The 20,214-nt window shown below is 34.8% G+C and overlaps 3 protein-coding genes across 3 annotated transcripts; 2 read left to right on the forward strand and 1 right to left on the reverse strand.

Annotated features, from left to right (window-relative positions):
• LOC132312531 (ethylene-responsive transcription factor 5-like) lies at window positions 1-1,496 on the forward strand. Its single transcript, XM_059810922.1, has one exon. The coding sequence runs from the start codon at window positions 233-235 to the stop codon at window positions 1,145-1,147; it is 915 nt and encodes a 304-aa protein (XP_059666905.1). The 5' UTR covers window positions 1-232; the 3' UTR covers window positions 1,148-1,496.
• A 4,578-nt stretch (window positions 1,497-6,074) lies between these two features.
• LOC132312536 (ethylene-responsive transcription factor 5-like) lies at window positions 6,075-7,526 on the forward strand. The gene has a single exon (XM_059810925.1). The coding sequence runs from the start codon at window positions 6,429-6,431 to the stop codon at window positions 7,323-7,325; it is 897 nt and encodes a 298-aa protein (XP_059666908.1). The 5' UTR covers window positions 6,075-6,428; the 3' UTR covers window positions 7,326-7,526.
• Window positions 7,527-9,461: 1,935 nt separating this feature from the next.
• Window positions 9,462-19,612, reverse strand: LOC132312532 (ATP-dependent 6-phosphofructokinase 4, chloroplastic). The gene is made up of 14 exons (XM_059810923.1): window positions 19,169-19,612; window positions 18,207-18,253; window positions 18,027-18,066; window positions 17,877-17,939; window positions 17,668-17,805; window positions 16,895-17,053; window positions 16,759-16,812; window positions 16,594-16,662; window positions 15,217-15,346; window positions 15,074-15,114; window positions 11,695-11,919; window positions 11,041-11,089; window positions 10,199-10,353; window positions 9,462-9,888 (listed from the first exon to the last, which is right to left on the reverse strand). The coding sequence occupies exons 1-14, from the start codon at window positions 19,418-19,420 to the stop codon at window positions 9,721-9,723; spliced, it is 1,590 nt and encodes a 529-aa protein (XP_059666906.1). The 5' UTR covers window positions 19,421-19,612; the 3' UTR covers window positions 9,462-9,720.
• Between the last annotated feature and the right edge of the window lie 602 nt (window positions 19,613-20,214).

Here is a 20,214-nt window from a genome sequence, read left to right on the forward strand (position 1 = left end):
GTGTGAAACCTCCTCTGCCTCTTTTTTAAAGCAACAATATATATATATATATAACCTCAATTTGTACTATATATATCAACCCCAATTCACTCCCTATTTTCCACTCATCAAATTTCCACTTCACTTTTGTATCTCCCCCTCTCTATATATATTCCAGCTTAGAATCTGAACATATATATATATCTATCTCTCTCTCTCTCTCTCTCTAAAAATCATCTCAAACTAGAATTCAATGGCCTCACCAGTCGAAGCGTCAGCTTTGCAGGTGATTAGCCAAGACCTTCTCAATGACGATGACTTTGCCTTCATGGACAACTTCGTAACTAATCTCAATTTTTCTGCCTCTGAATCATCTGAAATTTCGAATTCCAAAACTTCTAGTTCTGACTCTCACTCTGCCCTTCACATCACCAACACTTTTGAATTTGATTTCTTCAATACCTCCCCCAATTCTACCCTAACTGATTTTAATCACTTCGAATTCGAAGCAAAACCGCAAATTGCCGTCGATACGAAGATGCATAAGCCGGCGAGCTTGAGTGATCGCCGGCCGTCCTTGAGCATCTCGGTTCCGTCGCCGGTGAAGAAGGTTGAGTTGTCGGGATTTGGGGGGATCAATAGGCCGCCGGTGGTGCCGGCGGCGGTGAATGAAAGGAAGGTGTCAGATTATGGAGAGAAGAGGCATTACAGGGGAGTACGGCAGCGGCCGTGGGGGAAATTCGCGGCGGAGATTCGGGACCCGAACCGGAGAGGTTCTAGGGTTTGGCTGGGGACGTTTGACACCGCGATTGAGGCGGCGAAGGCTTACGACAGAGCGGCTTTCAAGATGCGTGGAAGCAAGGCGATACTGAATTTTCCTCATGAAATTGGGAATCCGCCGGAGTCTGAGCCGCCGGCGCAGACTGGCCGAAAGAGGCGCAGAGAGAGTGAGACGGAGGAGAAACCGAGCGTGACGGTGAAGAGGGAGAAGTCGCCGGAATCTGACAACAAGACGGAGAGTGTTTCTGCATCAGTTGTTCCTTTGACGCCGTCGAGTTGGGCACCCGTTTGGGATTATGGTGACATGAAGGGTATATTTGAAATACCTCCGTTATCGCCGTTATCACCCCATCACAGTCTCGGCCATTCTCCGCTTATAGTCATCTGAGAACTATTATCAGAGAAAAAATAAATAAAAGATAATAAAAAAAAAAATTAAAAAAAAAAAAAAAAAGGTGATAAGAAAAATCGGGATCAGCTTACGTATGTCCTCTTCTTTCAATCTAAAACGAAGAGATTTGGAGTTTTTAAATACTATTGTGAGAGTTCTTTATTACGAGTATTAGAAAAAAAAAAAAAAAAAAAAAAAAAAAATCAGATAAAATTAGGGTTTTTTTTTTTTTTTTTCCTAGATAAAATTAGGTTTGATCGACCCGTCTCAGAGATCGTGGTAATGATTGATGTAAATATGTAAAAGCATCGTATAATTTGTTCAATTTGTTTATTTATTTGTAGTATTAGCAGATGAATTATGGCAGTTGTTCAATTTGTTTATTTATTTGTTGTATCAGCATATGAATGCAGGCAATTTTATATAATATATGTATGATTATGATACATTTTTTTGTATTCAATTTGTCACTATATTTTTTTACTGGTTGAGAAATAGAAAATTTGGTATTAAATTGATAAAAGGGCACAATCAAAATACCATTCTACTATGGATATTATCAATTGGCATGCAAGTATTCAAATCTGTGTAATCGTAAAAGAGCAATATTGAAAGGATGTATACCATTCTTATTAGTAACGTGAATTAATAATAAATATACATATCATTTTTAATTATTAAATTTAATATGGTGGGTAAATACTTACTTATCAAATCACAAAAATAGTGATTTATTATTGGTCCACATCACTAATGAGAATAGTGTAGATCCTCTAGCGAAGAGTTAAGTATTATTCATCATAAAAAGCAGTATGTGTTGGCAATAAATCTTTAGCTTTTTTTTTTTTGAAACTAAAAGTGGAGTTTTTGTTTTTGTTACATGATAGTGATTTTGGAGTTACAGCAGAAATATTTTATTTTTCTCCATTCCATTGAAAAGTAAGATAGTAGTTAACAAGTTGACATGCTTCTATAAAGATGAGAAAGAAAAGGGAAGTAGAAATTTGGACTTGGAATAAAAATAGTAGAATATTCAACATGTCCTATATTTAGGAGCATCGAATCAGAATTTTAGATTTTGTATTTATAAAATTTTAATAAGAAACAGACTTAGATGTTCATTTTATCTTCCCTGTAGAGTTAAGGCTCCTACAAGTGGTCGTATATTGATTTTAAATTCTCTAATTTTAAATTCAAATTGTCATTCAATACTCTCAAATAGCAATTTAATTTTTAATGACAACATAATGAAAAAGGTGTCGTGTAAAATTTTTAATAGTTATGTGTGCTAAAAAAAATTAGTAAAATGGAATTACATTAAAAATCTTTATTGTTCAAGAACGTTTTATTTGCAATATGTATAGCATGAACACGGACACGGAATATAAATACGACACGAATATATAGACACGTCAAATTTTTATAATATAGGATACCAGTATGACTTGGACACGATTATATATAAATATAAATTTTTATTTATATACATATATTAAATAATAGCATTATATTGTAATGACTTTTATATCATATATATATATATATAGTTATTCCACTCCTTTGTTATAATAATAATTTTATTTTAAATGAATAAATACTATTTAATATTTCACTTGTGATCATATGTGTATGGAGTGATGTTATTTTATTTTGCCCAACTATAAAAAACCAACGACTCCTTACGTGGTTGAATACATGTTAAATGATGGCTGAATATGTCAAATGACAATAAAACTTTTATCTGCGCCTTTTATTTATTTATTTATTTATTTTTTAGCGTTCTTCTCCCTAATTGAACTTCCTTAAAAACAAATAGGATCGCCTCCAACAACATAATAACTGAAAAAATCATTGAATTACAACCGACAAAAACAGCCTCTCGATTTGATTTGAATTTAAGTTTACATAAAATATTTTATGATTTTTCTGAATGTATATATATGTACATGTATATATATATTTTGTTCTGTTTTGTGAAACTGCTCTTATTTCCCTTACTTTTAGATCGAATTTTTTAAGCCTTATTATTTTAGATCTTGAATTTTTAGTCCTAAATTTCACCGATACGAGAGAATGAGGTGAGAGATTAAAGTTAGGTTACAAATTTATGCGGAAAAAAAAAAAAAAAAAAAAAATTAGGGATGGAGTGTGGGAGTGAACCAAAGTAAACACTGCAAAGACGGAAGAGTTGGGAGTCCAAATTTGTGCTAAAAAGTTGAGGAACATACGACGAGAGAGAGTTTGAGAGAGAAATTTGGGATAGGGTGAGAGATTGAACATGTCCCGCCACGTCAGTCAGTCGGTAAAAAGTTGTCGACAAAAATATCATTTTTCATGTTATAAATGTTTGAAAGTGTCAATTTAAGTGTCGGTAAAATATCCGAAAGTATGGTGAAAGTGTATGCAAAGTGTCTGAAAATATTGAAAAAGTGTTCAAAATAATAAAAATATATATATATTTTTTTATTTAAAGACACGTATATAAATTATCGAACGCAAGAGTATCCAACATGAACACGACATTGGTATAAACTCCTTCGTGCTTCATAGTTTACAATTAAACCATACAAAAATATTTGTGTATTAAAAACACATAAAATAAAAGCCAAATTCCTAAAACAATAATGAATAGGATTAATTACAGCCGACATCGAGTGAGAAAATATGAATGTTTTGCATGCTATTGAGATAATGATATAATTGTCTTGTGGGCCATGTTTACAGGTCAAACAAAGGAACATGGTCAGTTTCTTCGGCATGAGTCAGCTACATGCTTTGAATTTAATCAGTATACAAGGGGCGTCAGTGTTACTCAAAACAACAACTTGCCTTCTGTGTCCCCACAAACTACCAAAAGTGTCTCCCACTCTCCATTCTCAAGTTCGTTTGCTAAGCAAATGAGCAGTTTTTGAAATTAATTTTTAACTAGAATCGTGTTATTATCAAATCAATCAATTAAGCTGGCGAAGGCTTGTTGAGTAATCAAACCAATCAGTATAAGCTCATAAACATAAATTCACAAACTTGTATAAGCTCATACAAATTTATGAAAGAACTACAACTATCTTGAATAGGAGTTCGAACAACTTTTGGTATTGAATGACTCGTACCAAAACTTTTTAAAATTGTAATGAACCAAGCTGAACTGAACTCACAAATAAATGAGCTTAACCCTAACAACAGGTGACATGGTATTAATGATACCACAAAGTAACGAGTAAGCCATATAGGTTGTAGGTTTTTTTTTTTTTTTTTTTTTTTTTGGGACAAATTAAGGGAAATAGGGACTCAAACTCGAGAGTTTGTAAACTCTACTAACAAGACCACTGTGAAGGCTATGTTATGTGACAAAAAGGTGAAGAAATAGACAGTAGGTGACATGGTATTTCTTCTCTAAGTCACACAATTCTTCTTAACGAGTGTCGCTCTTACGCTCCTCGCACACTCTCGCTCAAATTCTCATTACTTATAACTTAATTCTGCTGCTCCTACGCTTCCACTCTCATTTTTCGCTCCCGCTTTATGTGAGTTAGTTTCTGATACCACTTAGCATGTGGCACAATAACACCCTTACACTAAAAACCTTCTCCAGTGGGTGCCACACTGCCACTTTTGTTATTTGAATTGCAGAAGTCTGAAAAGGACAGGAAGGGAAGTGTGGAACATAATTAGAGGACAGGAAGTCTGGCACGAGGTACTACTTAGAAAAACATACCTATGAAAGGAGAAACTATTTCACATGCAACTTGGACAGGACAATAATTAAATCGTAGCTCACCTTAAGTCACAAAGAGCGGGAGTTCGAAAGCAACATAATCTAAATTACACAAAACGGGAACATGCACTGAACCTAAAAGCAACATCTATTTAAAAGAATTGCGTGACTTAGAACTCACCCCCAAAGTCCGGTTTGAACTCAAGTAGAAGTTATTTTTATAAACTCAAGTTGGTTGAGGCTAAACTTGTATTAATTGAATTATGCTGTGATTGTCATGGCCCTAATCTTCTATGGACAAAAGTTGGATTGAAAGTGTTCGTCCAAAAATTGGATTGGGCTTGAGTTGCATTCCATTCGGCCCATCCAAATTGCATCCTTAGAATAGAGGTAGCTGATATCAAAATCAAACTTGGAAGCTTCTTGTAAACTTGCAAAGAGATTTTGATAAAACCCAATACAAAATTTTAGGAAACTACAAAAAAAAAAAAAAAAAAAAAAAGAAAAAAAAAAAAAGGAAAAGAAAGGGTGTGATGTACATAAGGGCAACTTTAGAACTGACTAATTCCTGATATAAATATAACACTGATGAACAAGAGAAAACAAGGTTCTTACATGTAACAATATGATTCACTGTCGTGAAAGTAAAATTCTGAATCTGGGATTTCGAGTATGGTGTGATAGAGAAATGGCAACAAAAGGCTAACATCTTGCAAGAAATATATGCAACGGTAGAGGGAACCCTATCCTCCGATACCTGAAACCTAACTAGGGTGAGAGCATTAGCTCTAGTTTTGAAATATGTCTTCAAAAACACTCTTAGATGACAGATTCTCTCGTCCTTTATTTACTACAACCCTAAAGAAGTTACTTAAGGGTTTTGTACATAAATCCCAAAAAATATAAGAAATTTTTTAAATACCCTATGCACAGAACTTCTATTGCAAAAGCACCCCGATACTACCCCAGAGGGCCAGAACATCTACTAAACATATTTGCTAATACTAGTAATTATTTTTTTGATTGGGCTAATATTGGATATAGTAATAAATTTTTATTTTTTTTTTGAAATGGGCTCTGGATCGTCTTCAATTCAACCCCGATTAGCCACGTCGAAAATCAAAGATGATATGTCTGGGCCTTTTGGGAAGTTCCACCTCACATCATTTTCACCCAACTTATTGAAATTTTGTATAGATCAATATAAGCCCCTAAGAAAACCTTTCTTATAAGGAAGAAAAGAAAAAATAAATAAATAAATAAAAAATTATATACATCTCCATCAATAAATAAATAAATAAAACATCATCATCAGTTAGCTGGCACGCAGCTTCAGTTGCCAATGGGATAATAAAAAGAGCTCCTTCCTCCCTCCACCGTAGAAGCCTCACGTGAAACCTCCTTTTTATGTGTGTAAATGTGTGTATATATCCTACCTATATATTTCAACCCCAACTCACTACCTATTTTTCACTCATCCAATACCCACTTCACTTTGCATCTCTCTCCCACTATATTCCAACTTAGAATCTGAATCTCTCTCTCTCACTAAAAGTCATCTCCATGGCCTCACAATACCAGACCTCGACTTTACAACTCATCAGTCAACACCTTATTCACGACTTCGCGTTCGTTGCTGATCTCAATTTCTCTGCCTCTCAATCATCTGAAATTTTGAATTCCCAAACTTCTAGTTCTGGGTCTAACTCTGCTCTTCGCATCTCCAACAATTTTGAATTTGATTTCTTCACGAGCTTGTCCAATCCCAACCCAACTCATTTTGATCACTTGGAATTTGAACCCAAACCGCAAATTTCGAATACGAAGACGTATAAACAACCGACTAGCTTTAGTGATCGCCGGCCGTTGTTGAGCATATCGGTTCCGTCGCCGGGGAAGAAGGTTGAGTTATCGGGATTTGGGGGGAATAATCGGCCGCCGGTGGTGCCTGCGGCGGTGAATGACAGAAAGGTGACGGATTCCGGGGAGAAGAGGCATTACAGGGGAGTACGTCAGCGGCCGTGGGGGAAATTCGCGGCGGAGATTCGGGACCCGAACCGGAGAGGTTCTAGGGTGTGGTTGGGGACGTTCGATACCGCAATTGAGGCGGCTAAGGCTTACGACAGAGCGGCGTTCAAGCTGCGTGGAAGCAAGGCGATTGTGAATTTTCCTCATGAAGTTGGGAGTCCGCCGCAGGAGTCTGACCCACCGGCCAACACTCGCCCGAAGAGGCGCAGAGAGAGTGATACGGAAGAGACAGCGAGCGTGACGGTGAAGAGGGAGAAGTCGCCGGAATCTGACAACAGGACGGAGAGTGTTTCAACGGTAGTTCCTTTGACGCCGTCGAGTTGGACAGCCGTTTGGGACTATGCTGACGTGAAGGGTATATTTGAAGTACCTCCGTTATCGCCGTTATCACCCCATCCTAGTCTGGGATATTCCACGCTTACAGTTATCTGAGAGGTTATTATCAGAGAACCAAACTAAAAGAAAAGAATAAATAAATAAATTCTTTTTGGTCAAACGCTCTTTAAACAGAAATGGTGGTAATGATCAAGAGTTAAAAATTATTTTGATGTAAATACAGTAATAGCCAAATGTAATTTGCTCAATTTGTTTATTTATTTATATAATATAAGTGTGCGTGTGTGTGTTATTATATATATATATTTTGTATTCAATTTGTCACTATATTCTTTTTTTTTTTATTAGTTGAGAATTGAGAAATAGAAAATATGGTATTAAATTGGTAAAAAAAAAAAAAATTCATTTACCACGAATATTACTACCACTTAGCATGCAACATGCAAAGTAATTATTGCTAAAAATGTGAAAAAGTAAGAGCTCGAGAACCTGTGATGCTCACAAATGAAGATGAAAAATGAACATAAATGCAAGTTAATGGCAGAAATGTCATGATTAGGTCAAACCTTAGTAGAAAGAGAAGTGGTAAATGTTTGAAATTTATCCCTTTAATGTGGCAAAATTAGTTGGAGTCACCGCCATATTTAAAAAAAAAAAATGTGTTTAACAATGAAGAATGCGCAGAGTTGTAACTCTTTACCAACGAAACAGTAATCTAATGATATCAGTACTCATATTAAGAAAATTAAATAATAATAAAATATAAAGGTATTTTTATTTTTATTTTTTAACAGCAAAATAACATCAAATGGTTAAGATTTCAATTTTATTATTATTATTATTTTTTTACTTAGAATGGATTAAGGTAAAAACTATAGCATGGTGTTTTTGTGCATTAAAGATGAAACCTAATAGGCAAATTGTTGAAGTATTTTATTTTTTAGTGGAAAGTAAATATATAACATTTGCATCGTATTAGAAAGTAATGATCCGGCGGGCCGTGTTGAGACTTTGTCAAAGGCACATGGTCACCTTCGTCAACAGTCAGCTGCATGCTTCAAAGTTAGTAGACAACGGTCGTGTGTCCACTCGAACAACAACTTGCCCTTTGTGTCCCTACACATGCCCTTCCAGAGATGGTGTACTAGAGTCTCGTATCCACAACAACTTGCCCTTTTTCTACACCATTCCCTTTCAGAGATGGTATACTAGAGTCTCATATCCACGACAACTTGCCCTTGGTGTCCCTACACCATTCCCTTTCAAAGATGGTCTACTCTCTTCTCAGATCCACAACTAACTACCCATGATCCACACTTACCTCCCTAAGGTTTCTGCCGAGTGCCCTAACAGTATGGGGAGAATTTGTTACATAAATCACAACCTCAGAAGAAATAAGTGAAATTATGAAACGTAGAGGGATCTACGTGAAATATTAACAAATCTTAGGAAAGGAAAGCTCTCAAACCACTTCAAACCCAACAGTTCCAATTTGAACTTATTTTTTATAAACTTAACTTGGTCTGGTTAGGCTCAGACCAACTTAATTTTTTATAAACTTAACTTGGTCTGGTTAGGCTCAGACCAAACTTAATCTAAACTAGAATTAATTGAATGAATTATGCTTGGATTGCCCTTGGCCCATATCCACTATGAGTTGAAGTCGGATTGAGAGTTTTCCAACTCAAATTTAACCTAAACAATTACAAAACAGAGCTACTCAAAGTCCGTTCAAAATTTGGATTGGGCCTGAGTTGCATTCCATTCGGCCCATCCAAATTGCATCCTCAGAGGTTGTAGGCTTGTAGCTTGTATCAAATCAATTTGGAAAATAGAACTTGCAAAGAGATTTTGATAAAAACCAATACAAATGTCAAGAAAACTATAAAATTTTAGAGAAAAATATAAGGATGCTAGGAATAATTAGAAAATTTTTTAGAAAAGAATGATTTTAGAGGTGAATTTTGTCTCTAGAAGGCCATGAAGCTGCTATATTTTTCAACTTGGGGAGAGAAAAAAAAAAAAAAAAATCTTTTCAGTTAGCAGATCGGATCAATACCATTATACTAGTTCAATTCTCAATTTTTTACCAGCCTGCCAAAAGAAATTATTTTGAAGCATTACAGTGAAAAAAAAAACAAAAAGGTTCTTAGAGAAGAACGATTCGTCGCAGTAAAGTTGGTCATAACAATAACATTTGGTTATACAAATTTCTGTGGCTGAGACCCCATATGAGATAAAAGGTAAGAATGGTGGTGGTGATTGATTATATAAGAATTTCTTCTATAAACAGCGATTTAATTGAAGTTTTGCGAATACAAACGTACATATTCATAAACCTAGAATAAATGATTACCAGACAATTATCTGCTTGATGTGAGCCATATGAAAGTTTCTTAATTGAACTGCGAAAGATGGAGATTGAAAGCATAGTGGCAAGTAAAACTAGTAAAGTTGTACTTACATTGTTCGTTGCTTAGATCCATAACATCTAGATAGAAGTAATCTTCATGTTGTTGATCTCATCAATGGTCTCTCTGTCAATTCTTTCTTGCATAAGCTTATTTCGTAGTAGGAAACTGGGTTGGTTTGTGGATGCAAGAAGTCTAGCCCACATCCTGTCCGTCAACTTGACAGTGTTCTGAGTATCGGTCACACACTGCAGCATGCCGCTCAAAATTAGATTTTCACATGGCTATTAATCAGTGAAGCACAAGAACATGGTGCATTTGCTAAACTCGAATTAGTTTCAATTGTTTTTTCATTTATGATGTATGAATTAGTAGCGCAGGCGCACAGCCACTTGCTGATCTACAAATAATAGGAGCGAGAGTCCTTAAAGTCATCAAAGGTGGTTTTCTGTATATGCTCAACAAAAATACCATCTCCTGGACCTGATTGGGACTTCCATATTCCAAAAACTTTGTAATCTCAAACATATGCAGAAACTAAATTAAAGAAACACCTACCGCAATTGGAATATAGGCATGTCTGCTGTTTACGGGTCCAACTGTGAAGCCAGTATACCCTGCCATGGCCCCGTGAACCGCACTATGAGCAAGAAGTGAACAATAGATATTGTCGGATGCATTACTGGGAATAGCTCGGATCATGTATGTTGGATCTGTAAATATAGCATACAATTAGAAATTCCACTAAAAAAATTGAACAATAGTACCTTAGCAATTGGTCCAGTCTTGATTGTATACTGAAATGTCACACCTTGGCTAGTATGCAGAAAGTGTTGGCCACTTGTCCGAGATTAAGAAATTTATTTTAAATTATACACACATTCAAAATGTATTGGACACATATGTGGAAGTGTCTAATATGCATCCACGTTTTACAGTTGGACACATTTCTACCTCATATATAACTCCCGAGGAGTGTGTACTTAGATCATCATCAAAGTTTCTTTCTTTTTAATTAATTAATTAATTTATTTTTTTAGTAAGTCACTCACACATGCACCCCCTTATTGTCCCATTGGGAACTTAAACCTTTTACCTTCCATTCAGAAGAAAGAAGAGATACCCCTTGGTGATAAATCATCATTAAAGTTGGGTAACACATTGTTCTGACCACTCTGAATAATAATTTATATATACTGAAATATAATTTCTTTTTACGATGAGTAAGAAGACCAATTGTGTTGATGAAACAAAAAGTGAGACCCCCTGTACACAAGGAAGAATACACAACCAAAAAAGACTTAAAAAAGAAAGAAATTGAGCAAAATGTTAGTCAAACCCATTTAAATTCCAGTGAACTACAGCAACCAGAAATAATCACACAAAAAATTGGGAAGTACCTATGTATTTTAGATTTATTGCCATCTTCTGGACACTTGTGAAATGATCCTGTGACATGGAGCATAAATACATTAGATAATTGTATTTGAAACGTTAGGAAAGAGACTAGTAAATAAATATCATTACTTAAAACAAATGAAAAAGAAAAAGCATCCAACCAAAAAGAAAGGTTGATTCAATGACAAACACTACATCAATTTAGTCATCAAACAATGCACAAGATGCGAATTCAGATGAAGTAGGTAGAAGTGATTGAGGATGGCAGTCAAACATCATAGAAGATGGATAACAGCCTTACACTTACTAAACTACTTATTAATGTTTTTTTGACCAAAACTTTAGCAGAAAAACTTCATGTTAAAGGAAAACAGTGAAAAAAATTAAATAAATAAAATTTAAGAAAAGGGGGATACATTCAAACTCTCACATCAACTCCAAAGAATTGGACATTTCAACAGGTTCTTAAATACAAGACCTAATATCCTAAAATGCACAAACCACTGACAGAAGCAAATTTAAAAAGCCAAAATCTTATGCGAAAGCACATGAAGGAGGGACTGGGAACATTGTCTATTAGGACCTCATAACAGAACATATCCAATTTAGTGAAGGTAAGTTCAATAAACAACCAAGGAAATTATCTTGAACCGGACCTTAATCTCTTGAGTTAACCATAGACCAACATCTAAAAGAAGCCTGTTTCCTGATGCGTCTTTCTCATCGACTGCACGCATGCCTTGGGCAATATATTCCTGTCCTGCTCCCTCTGCCAACACGATCACCACATGCCTGTTTTCTTTAAGCCGCTCTTCAACAAACTCAAAAAGTCCACCTTCACCTTCTAGATAGAATGGAGACTCTGGAATCAAGCAACAATCCTGTTACAATCCAAAAGCTATTAACAGATCTTGTGTTAAATTATATATATATATATATTTTTCCTAGTTGGGTACTCACACACACATGCCTCCACTGAGACTCGAACCCTTGACCTCTCTTTGAAAAGTAGGGGTTTGGTACCGCTAGGCCACTGGCCTGTTGGTGTGTTAAATTATATTATTAGTAAGGTTACAAACACAATCACTCTGGGACCATTTTTCTGACCACCATTTTGTTTATTTAATTCTTTAATATCAGCTCTCTAATAACTAATAACCATGGGAGACCGCATACAACTACACTTTCTCGAAGTACTTACTGTACACTCTAAACAAAACTCTCTTCTGTAATTTTTTTTCTTTTGCTCCAAAAAAGCACGTAACTATTTTAAGGACCACAGCCAAACAATCCCGACTAATAGAAGTATATTGAATTTTTACAAAATTTAACAAATCTTTTTGCAAGCATACTACTCTATACGCAAAAAATGACCTTGTAATTTTTTTTACTTCCACCAGAAGATACATTTAAAGTTTTCTTGACTCATGAAAAGCTCCATATTTAGATCAAGGGTTTATTAGCTCTTGAGATGAAATAACCCAAAACTTTGCTTTATGTATGACCTTGGTTGGAATTAAGAATGAATTTATGTAGGTTTTTAGACTTATTTCCCATAACCAACACTGTAATAAGTTCATACAGTTTCTGAAAAGAAAAAAAAAAATTGTGATTATTATGTACTAGAATTATTGCTCTTTCTTCCCCAGTATGGTTACCAACTTACCATAGAACTAAGTAGTAGGTCTCAAAAAATTATTAATTATTAGAAGCATTAATTCGTTCCTCTTATTTACTCTTATTTTTGGGTCAATGTAACTATTAAAATTGTTTATTTAAAAGAGATGGAAAATGGGAAGAAACCCGTAAAATCACTGTATAGACAATGGAATTATGTGTTCCACGAATGGAAGGGGACTTGAAAACTAGCTAAATGAGCTGCAATTTAATTTGAAGGCGCAATAAATAAACATCTTATGGATGCTACAAGCTACTACTATAAATTTTTGCTAACACGAGCCACTGTTTCCTAATAGTAAGAAAGGTAAAAACTAGAAGTGAAAAAAAAGGCATGTAAACACAATGAACAGACAAGCTTTATAAAATTTTGAAAAAATAAATTTACCCATAAAATTTTGAGGGAAAACAAATTAAAAAAGAAAGAAAGAAACTAGAAAGTTTAACAATTATCTCCCTAGGCTGCAATGGCATGAAAATTTGCATCCTCAAAGGTCCATTAACTATTCCAAATGGGCGGAACCAACCATGCCAGCCTGCAAATTGAATGCCCATGACCCGTATGAGGACATCCTAGCCCAGTCTCCGGGCCTTAAGAATGCAGTATTGGACCTCTAATCAAGCCAGGCATAATCGGGCCTCAAGTAGCTCAATTTCATGCTCCAATTGGGCCAATCACAGGCCTAATTGAGCCAGGCCTTGATTAGGTTGAAACCCATTCTCTAAGGGCCCATTTACTAACGCTTTCACTTTCTTTTTTTTTATTTTCTTCAAAAGTAAAATTATGATTTTCATTTCTTGAATCTAAAATAGAAAGTAAAATACGTTCATTAAATCCATACTATTTTCAAATTTTTGAAAGTAAAATAACAAAAGTAAGTTTAATAATTTTGTTTTTGTTTTTATTTTCATATATAGAAGTAAGAACCAAGAAAACCACAAAAGTCGAATACCACAAGAAAAAAAAATTAATTGTTCCTCTTTCCAGATCCATACCAAGCCTTCACCCATCTAAGCCTCAACGGCCTTAACCAGATGTTTCTCTCTTAAAGCCCTCTGCAAAAATTGTTCCTTCTCTGCTTCTGACCTACCAATCATTCCTTCATTCATCCCCAAATTGTCGTCGTCCTCCAAAATTCTCGGCCGTGAAGAATTTTTAGGGTTGTTGTGAGCTCTTATCTTCTCCGGAAACGACGACGCTGGAATCAAGAAGTAGATTCTGCCGGCCTTCATCTTCAATTCCGGCGATAGAATCAGAAAATAGTTTGATTCTAATATTGTTATTTTTTAATGGTTTTGCTTTTAGTTCTTGAATTGGGCATTTATATGGTTTATCTAGGACTTTCCTGAGTCTTTATCAGAGAGTGAGTTAGAATTGCATCATCCAATCCCAAGAGAACAATGAAAGCAACTGAAAACTCAGGCATAACTCCATTGATTTGAGACCTTTATTGGAGATAGAGTTAGATGCCGCCTCTCATTGCTTTGGTGGTTACCGGTATTATCGCCGATCAACCGGTTGCCGGTATTGTCGCCGATCAACTGGTTGCCGGTGGAGTCGCCGATCCACTGGTCGCCAATTTACGGAAGGTGTGTCGTCGAGAGAGGGAAGGGTATGTGTTATAAACGATATATTTTTAACATCAAATTTTAAAGGGTTCCGCATGTAGCAGTAAGTAATTCCTTGCTACAGTTGAGAAAATAGAGAAAGTGAGGATTTCTCACTTTCTCTTTTCTTCACAAAAGTAGAAAGTATTTTCTTAAACTAAAAAGGTAAAAGTATTTTATTAAACATGATTTTTACTTTTGATTCTCGATTTTAGGAATTGATAGTAGAAATCAGGAATTATTCCTGTTACTAAACAGGCCCTAAGTCAACTAATTTGAAGCTTAATACTTTCAAATATATTGCATGTATAATTCGATACTTAATTACTAATTAAACGAAATAAATACACACTACTAATTTCTAATTTACACTTATATAATACTCCAATATAACGATGTAAGTATATAGTTATAAATTTAAAGCTTAGAAGTATTAGCATATGATTATATAGTAAATTTAGTAATATACTAATAACTTTAGTATAATTATATATGCTTACAACTAATATACTTATAACATATACACATTTGTATAGTTTATTAATTATTATAGACACGACAATGAAACTGGATGACTAAGATTAGTAAATTATGTGTTGATAATCAAAGATAAGAAATAGGATTGAAACCAGAATTTAGAATCAAGTATATTTATTATTTTTACATTCAAACTACATGGAGATTCAATCCAGAAATTCTACCAAATATTTAAAAAAGGCAGCCGTGTACTTATCACGATACAGGTCTTACCACATCTCGGCTTGCCAAAGTTGCATACATAGCGATGAACCCTGCAAAAGAGAAGGAAAAAACATGGCAGAAATAAGAATTTAAAATTCAAAGATCCAAAAATAAAGGAAAATCATCCGCTATATACAGCTGAAGTCACTCACCACTGTATCGACCCATAAGTTTCACTATCCCAACTCCATTTTCCACACTCTCAACCTCCACATGCGCAGCATTAATTGCCCTCTGAGCTTCTTCAACGGCAGTGTCAAAACCAAAAGATTTGTCTATCACCTGAGGAAAACACAAGATCAAACACCAGCAATTTCTTTGGAATTTATCATTCTTTGAATTATTCAAAGAACACTAGTTGTACCCTGACAAAGAAAAAAAAAATCACCAAATAAATTTCTCCTTTACGTAAAAATGCTTTCTTTTTTCTTTCACATCTTTTCTGCTAGCCGGAGAACTTGAGTAGAAATTTCAGGGCGTATAAACTAGAAGAATTCCTATACTTTTCCCAGGGAAAAAAAAAGGAGAGAAAGAAGAAGAAAAAGAAGATTTCCTTTAATGTCTGTGTAAAAGAGGTACAATGTGTAATAGATCAATATTACACACAATAGATCAATATTAACAACCATACACACATCAACTGAACATAAAGAACGATGCGCAATTCACGTGCGTGTATGGGAAGAACCCAGCAGTGAAAAACTCAATAACAATCATCGAATTGATGGCTGAATTTCAAAGATCTCTTTCCCTCTATTATTCTGCAATAAGTTAGGTGGCAAAAGTGTGGTGGTATTGACGTCCTTCCAAGGTTGCCATTCTGCAATAAATTAGGTGGCAAAAGTGTGGTGGTATTGACGTCCTTCCAAGGTTGCCATCATTTAGGAGAGTGCTAAAAAGAAGTGACTATGAGGCATTTCTAAAGCCACTGGTCTACCTTGGTCTTGGTGGCGTTGGATCTTAACTCTCAAGTCCCTTGTCAAGGGTTCAAGACTGGTAGGAAGCAGGAAAAGGCATTTCTAAAGACTGGAGAGGCATTTTCAAAGACCATCTGAATTCAAGTGCCCAGAAATGCCTTTCAGAATCACGTACTTAATAAATGCACTTGAACTAGAATCACCATTATTTTTACTCAAATACAAGGTCAGTGTATGGTAGAGTCCAAGTAAACTAATCCAGGACTAAGATAATAGTTATAATTACACATAACATTAACTTGGGTATGTCCATAAAAGTGTTGGTAAACTTAAATAGTTGACCAAACAACACAACTATTTAGCAAAAGCCAACTATTAATTTAAGCATGATACTTATTTTTTTATTTTCGTTTTGTTTTATGACTTTTCCAGTGACTAACTTACATGACTAAAAAAGGTTATGCAACTGCACATATTTTCAGTAAGACGAATAAGGGTCAGAACTCAGGAGACCATGGCTTGGTCTTTAACATGCCTTTTACCACATTGTGTAAGTAGGAATCTTTTATCCCTGATAAAATCATAATGTATGGTGTAGTTTGTAGAACTTACTGCAATATCATTGTCAATTGTCTTCGGGATTCCAGCTACTGCTACTTGGAGACCACGTCTCTCAACTTCCTTGACAAGAATATGTATTGTAACATCTTGCCATGAAACAGCTTGATTGATAAGCAACTAACGTGGAAAAATACTGTTGTTTATATAATCACTTACTTTATAAATGGCAGCTGCTCCTTTTTGAGTACCATCACCTCCAATTATGTACACCTGGAATTAAGAAAGAACATAGTATTCTCAGAAACTATTAAAAGCCTTGGTTAATGGTAGGCGAAAGAGAAAAGATATTCACCTGGTTTATCCCTCGGTCTTGAATATTATCAACTATCTTATGGGTATCATGACCGCCTCGTGAAGTCTGAAGAAAGGTGCCACCACGTTTATGGATATCATTGACAACTTTAGGAGTCAATTGCATGGTATTTTTAGAGTAAAAGCCTCTATATCCACCCTGGAATCATGATGTGGTGTGCAAACAACTTTTACATGTTAATTACAATTGAAGAATATCATCAAGAAATTAGGCTCATAACAAAGTCAATCAGAGATTCTTACATAAAAAAACTTACCGTAGCCACCATGAAATCTGAAAATAATTTTTTAATTTTACGCTCTTTTCCATCTATAATGGCCTACAACCAAGTGGCAGAAGACAAGTACCTCTGATTTGTATTATGCATGGAAGAACAACGCAAAGAACGGGTTTTGCATGATTAAACAAATATAAGCAGGCTGTTCCTAATACAAGCCAGGTTGTTACTGCTAGACAAGTCGCTCATTGTACATCTCCAAACATACTCCAATGTGTACTGAAAATAACTATTAGAATTATGTATGACAAACTACTTTTAGCTAATGTGTCTCCCAAAGGCAAAAATTGAGAAATCATTCATTTGCAAAAATCAAGCACAAAGTGATAAAAATTCAAGAAAAAGAGTTATTATAACCAATATATGAGGGCAATTTAACTAAAACAGCTAATGTATTTTAGAATAACAATTAATAACAAACAAACTGAATTTATTTTTTTCCAAATAAAGAATATAAAATCCACAATGAACTCACCACAATTCCAAGTATGTCATTAGCACCATACATATAATTCAAGCCACAGACTATCTCCCTAATCACTGTATTGATCCCTGGGCATAAACCACCGCATGTCACAATACAAGCACGCACTTCCTCTGACTTGAAATATACCTAACATCAAAGAGTTGACTAGATTTAATACCTCTTATGTCACAAACACATTAATAGGACAAAAAGTATACCATTTCTCGAGGCCCTGCACGACGAAAGTGCACTCCTCGAGGACTGTCCTTCTGAACAACAATCTGAAGGTAAAACATAACTGATAAAAGTTAAATATTGAAGACAAAAGTTTAGTTAAAACAAAAGATTACAGGTAAAAGTTCACATACTTGCTGTGCTACCACATCTTCTGGGCTGACAAAAGTTTGCCTGGCAAAATAGAAGATATTTACATCGAACAAGGCGGTGAAGTACCCGAGGAGGTTAGTCCATTAAGGCATGATGTAAACAAAACTTTAGAAGTATATGCATATCAGCGTGCGTGTGTGTGAAAAACATTGTGAACTTACTTGACTATGGCGTAGGCAGGGCTCTTTTGCAATGGGTTTGGGTACAACTGTAGGAAAAAAAATAAAAAATTATAAGCCACAAAAACCTATATCTTTGGGAAAAATGACGTGGGATTTGTTTAATATGATCAGAGTGAGGCAGTACACCCAATGAATTTTCACATCCAAGGCTATCCTTTCAGCTCTGTCAAATCTCTTCAAAATATCCTAGCCAATTCCTAACTCAAAAAATCAATAACAGAATTATGTAACTCATAATATCTCTTATTTACCATATCAATTGAATGATTAAAGTTGACGCGAATCAATTTCAAAGTCATGTTGTCAAATAGTTTATTAATCATATCCTGTACAGGTGCATGATCAAGTGATTTATATTTTGTTTACTGCACTGACGCCATATGGAAGAGCTATAACATAACTCTTTATACTTTTGTTGGGGTCCTAACTATTTAGGGTCATTTACATCATTTTCACGACTCATGTTCCTAGCTACCATGTGAAATGTATTCACATTTTTATTTCATCTGGATATAAACATGAATCATTACAGTACTTAGTTGCTTGCCAATTTGACTCAACTCTAAGGCATTGCAAGTTGGACAGTATATTTATCCTCAATCTGCTAAATTACACACGGAAGTAAATAAATTTCAAAGCTTTATGAGTCTAATAGTCTATTATCCCAGCCCATGCTAGTGCAAGATCCCTTCTCCTTAACAATCAACTAAAATATTCAAATTTATCTACAGTACTGATTCCACTGTGCCTGTGTGTAATACAGATCATACATCAGTCTATGAGCGTATTCACATGATCAACGAAATATATTGTATGCACACACAAATTTTCATAAATTGTTAATCATTTTTTTATCACACAAACACACACACTGCCCATACACTACTCTATGAAGAAAGTAAGAAAATTGAAAAGAAGCAGCGAATTCAAGCAAAAATTACCGGTAAATCAGGGAGGAAATTTGTCAAGTGAGGGACGTCTTCCAGGACAAAACCATCAACATCGCTCTGAATCGTGTTTTGAGCTCTGATTGGGTGATTTTGGCGCCAAACCAAAGGTTTTTTGAAAAACACTCTGGATTTAAAACTAGGATTGGGGAAATTGAAAAATGGTCTTAAACGACGTGATTTGAGCAGAAGGGGATCTTTAGAGAGAGAAAGTGAATGCGAATTTGCAGGGAGAGAAAGATCCATTGAAGAAGTAAAAGAGTTCGATTGCTCGAGAAGAGAGAGAGAGTAAAACAAGGAAGTTTAAAAATAACGAGTACGAGAGGGCTCGGCTCTGGCGATATCACCGATGATCACAGATGAGCTTCGCTCTTGTTAGTGAGGGCTCTTTTTAATGACCATACTCAAATCAGTTTGTCTGGTAACATTTTAAGAGTCCCGGAAGAAGAAAAATAAAAAATATATATTTAGAGAACATAATGATGTTTTATTAATAAATAAATAAATTTAAAAAATAAAATAAAATAAAATGAAGAAGAAGAAAGAAAGATGTTTTATTAATTTTCTTCCACAACTTTCTTGCGTGACATACATGGAAACCATACTTTTCATGCATTAAATACATGAAAGCGAAGTTTCTTATAAATTTTCAATTATTTCCATTCAATTTATTTTATTTTACTTTTGCTTTCCAATAACAATTTTCTTTTCTAACCAAGCGGGGCATTGACTTTTTTTTTTTTTCTTTCTTTTTTATAAATTTAATTAACTTGCATGAATATTCACGTCCCACTTGATTTCTTTTTAAAATATAAATAATTTCTTAATACTCCGAGTCTACGCTGCTGATCTTGACCAGCAAGTGATGTGAATCCAACGCTAGGATCAAATGGTCAAAATCCTATTATCACACAGCTCTAATAATTATGTATTATTATGTCTTAATAAGAAAACCAATCCTATTATTATACACCTCTAATTATTAGCAAATCTTCCACCTTCAGAATGGATCAACCAGACAAGAATCACAATGACTTCCA

The sequence above is a fragment of the Cornus florida genome, unplaced genomic scaffold, assembly GCF_030987335.1.
Source record: "Cornus florida cultivar Cherokee Brave unplaced genomic scaffold, ASM3098733v1 CherokeeBrave_3.0.0_Hap2_Chr06, whole genome shotgun sequence".
Classification (NCBI taxonomy): domain Eukaryota; kingdom Viridiplantae; phylum Streptophyta; class Magnoliopsida; order Cornales; family Cornaceae; genus Cornus; species Cornus florida.

What these genes read in the sequence shown, in the direction of transcription:
- LOC132312531 (XM_059810922.1), top strand. Translation starts at nt 233, where the DNA reads ATGGCCTCACCAGTCGAAGCGTCAGCTTTGCAGGTGATTAGCCAAGAC.
- LOC132312536 (XM_059810925.1), top strand. Translation starts at nt 6,429, where the DNA reads ATGGCCTCACAATACCAGACCTCGACTTTACAACTCATCAGTCAACAC.
- LOC132312532 (XM_059810923.1), bottom strand. Translation starts at nt 19,420, where the DNA reads ATGGATCTTTCTCTCCCTGCAAATTCGCATTCACTTTCTCTCTCTAAA. An exon ending in ACTTATGGGTCGATACAGTG is followed by an intron (nt 15,115 to 15,216) that starts GTGAGTGACTTC and finishes TCTCTTTTGCAG; the next exon opens with GGTTCATCGCTATGTATGCA. An exon ending in GGTTAACTCAAGAGATTAAG is followed by an intron (nt 11,090 to 11,694) that starts GTCCGGTTCAAG and finishes TCCATGTCACAG; the next exon opens with GATCATTTCACAAGTGTCCA.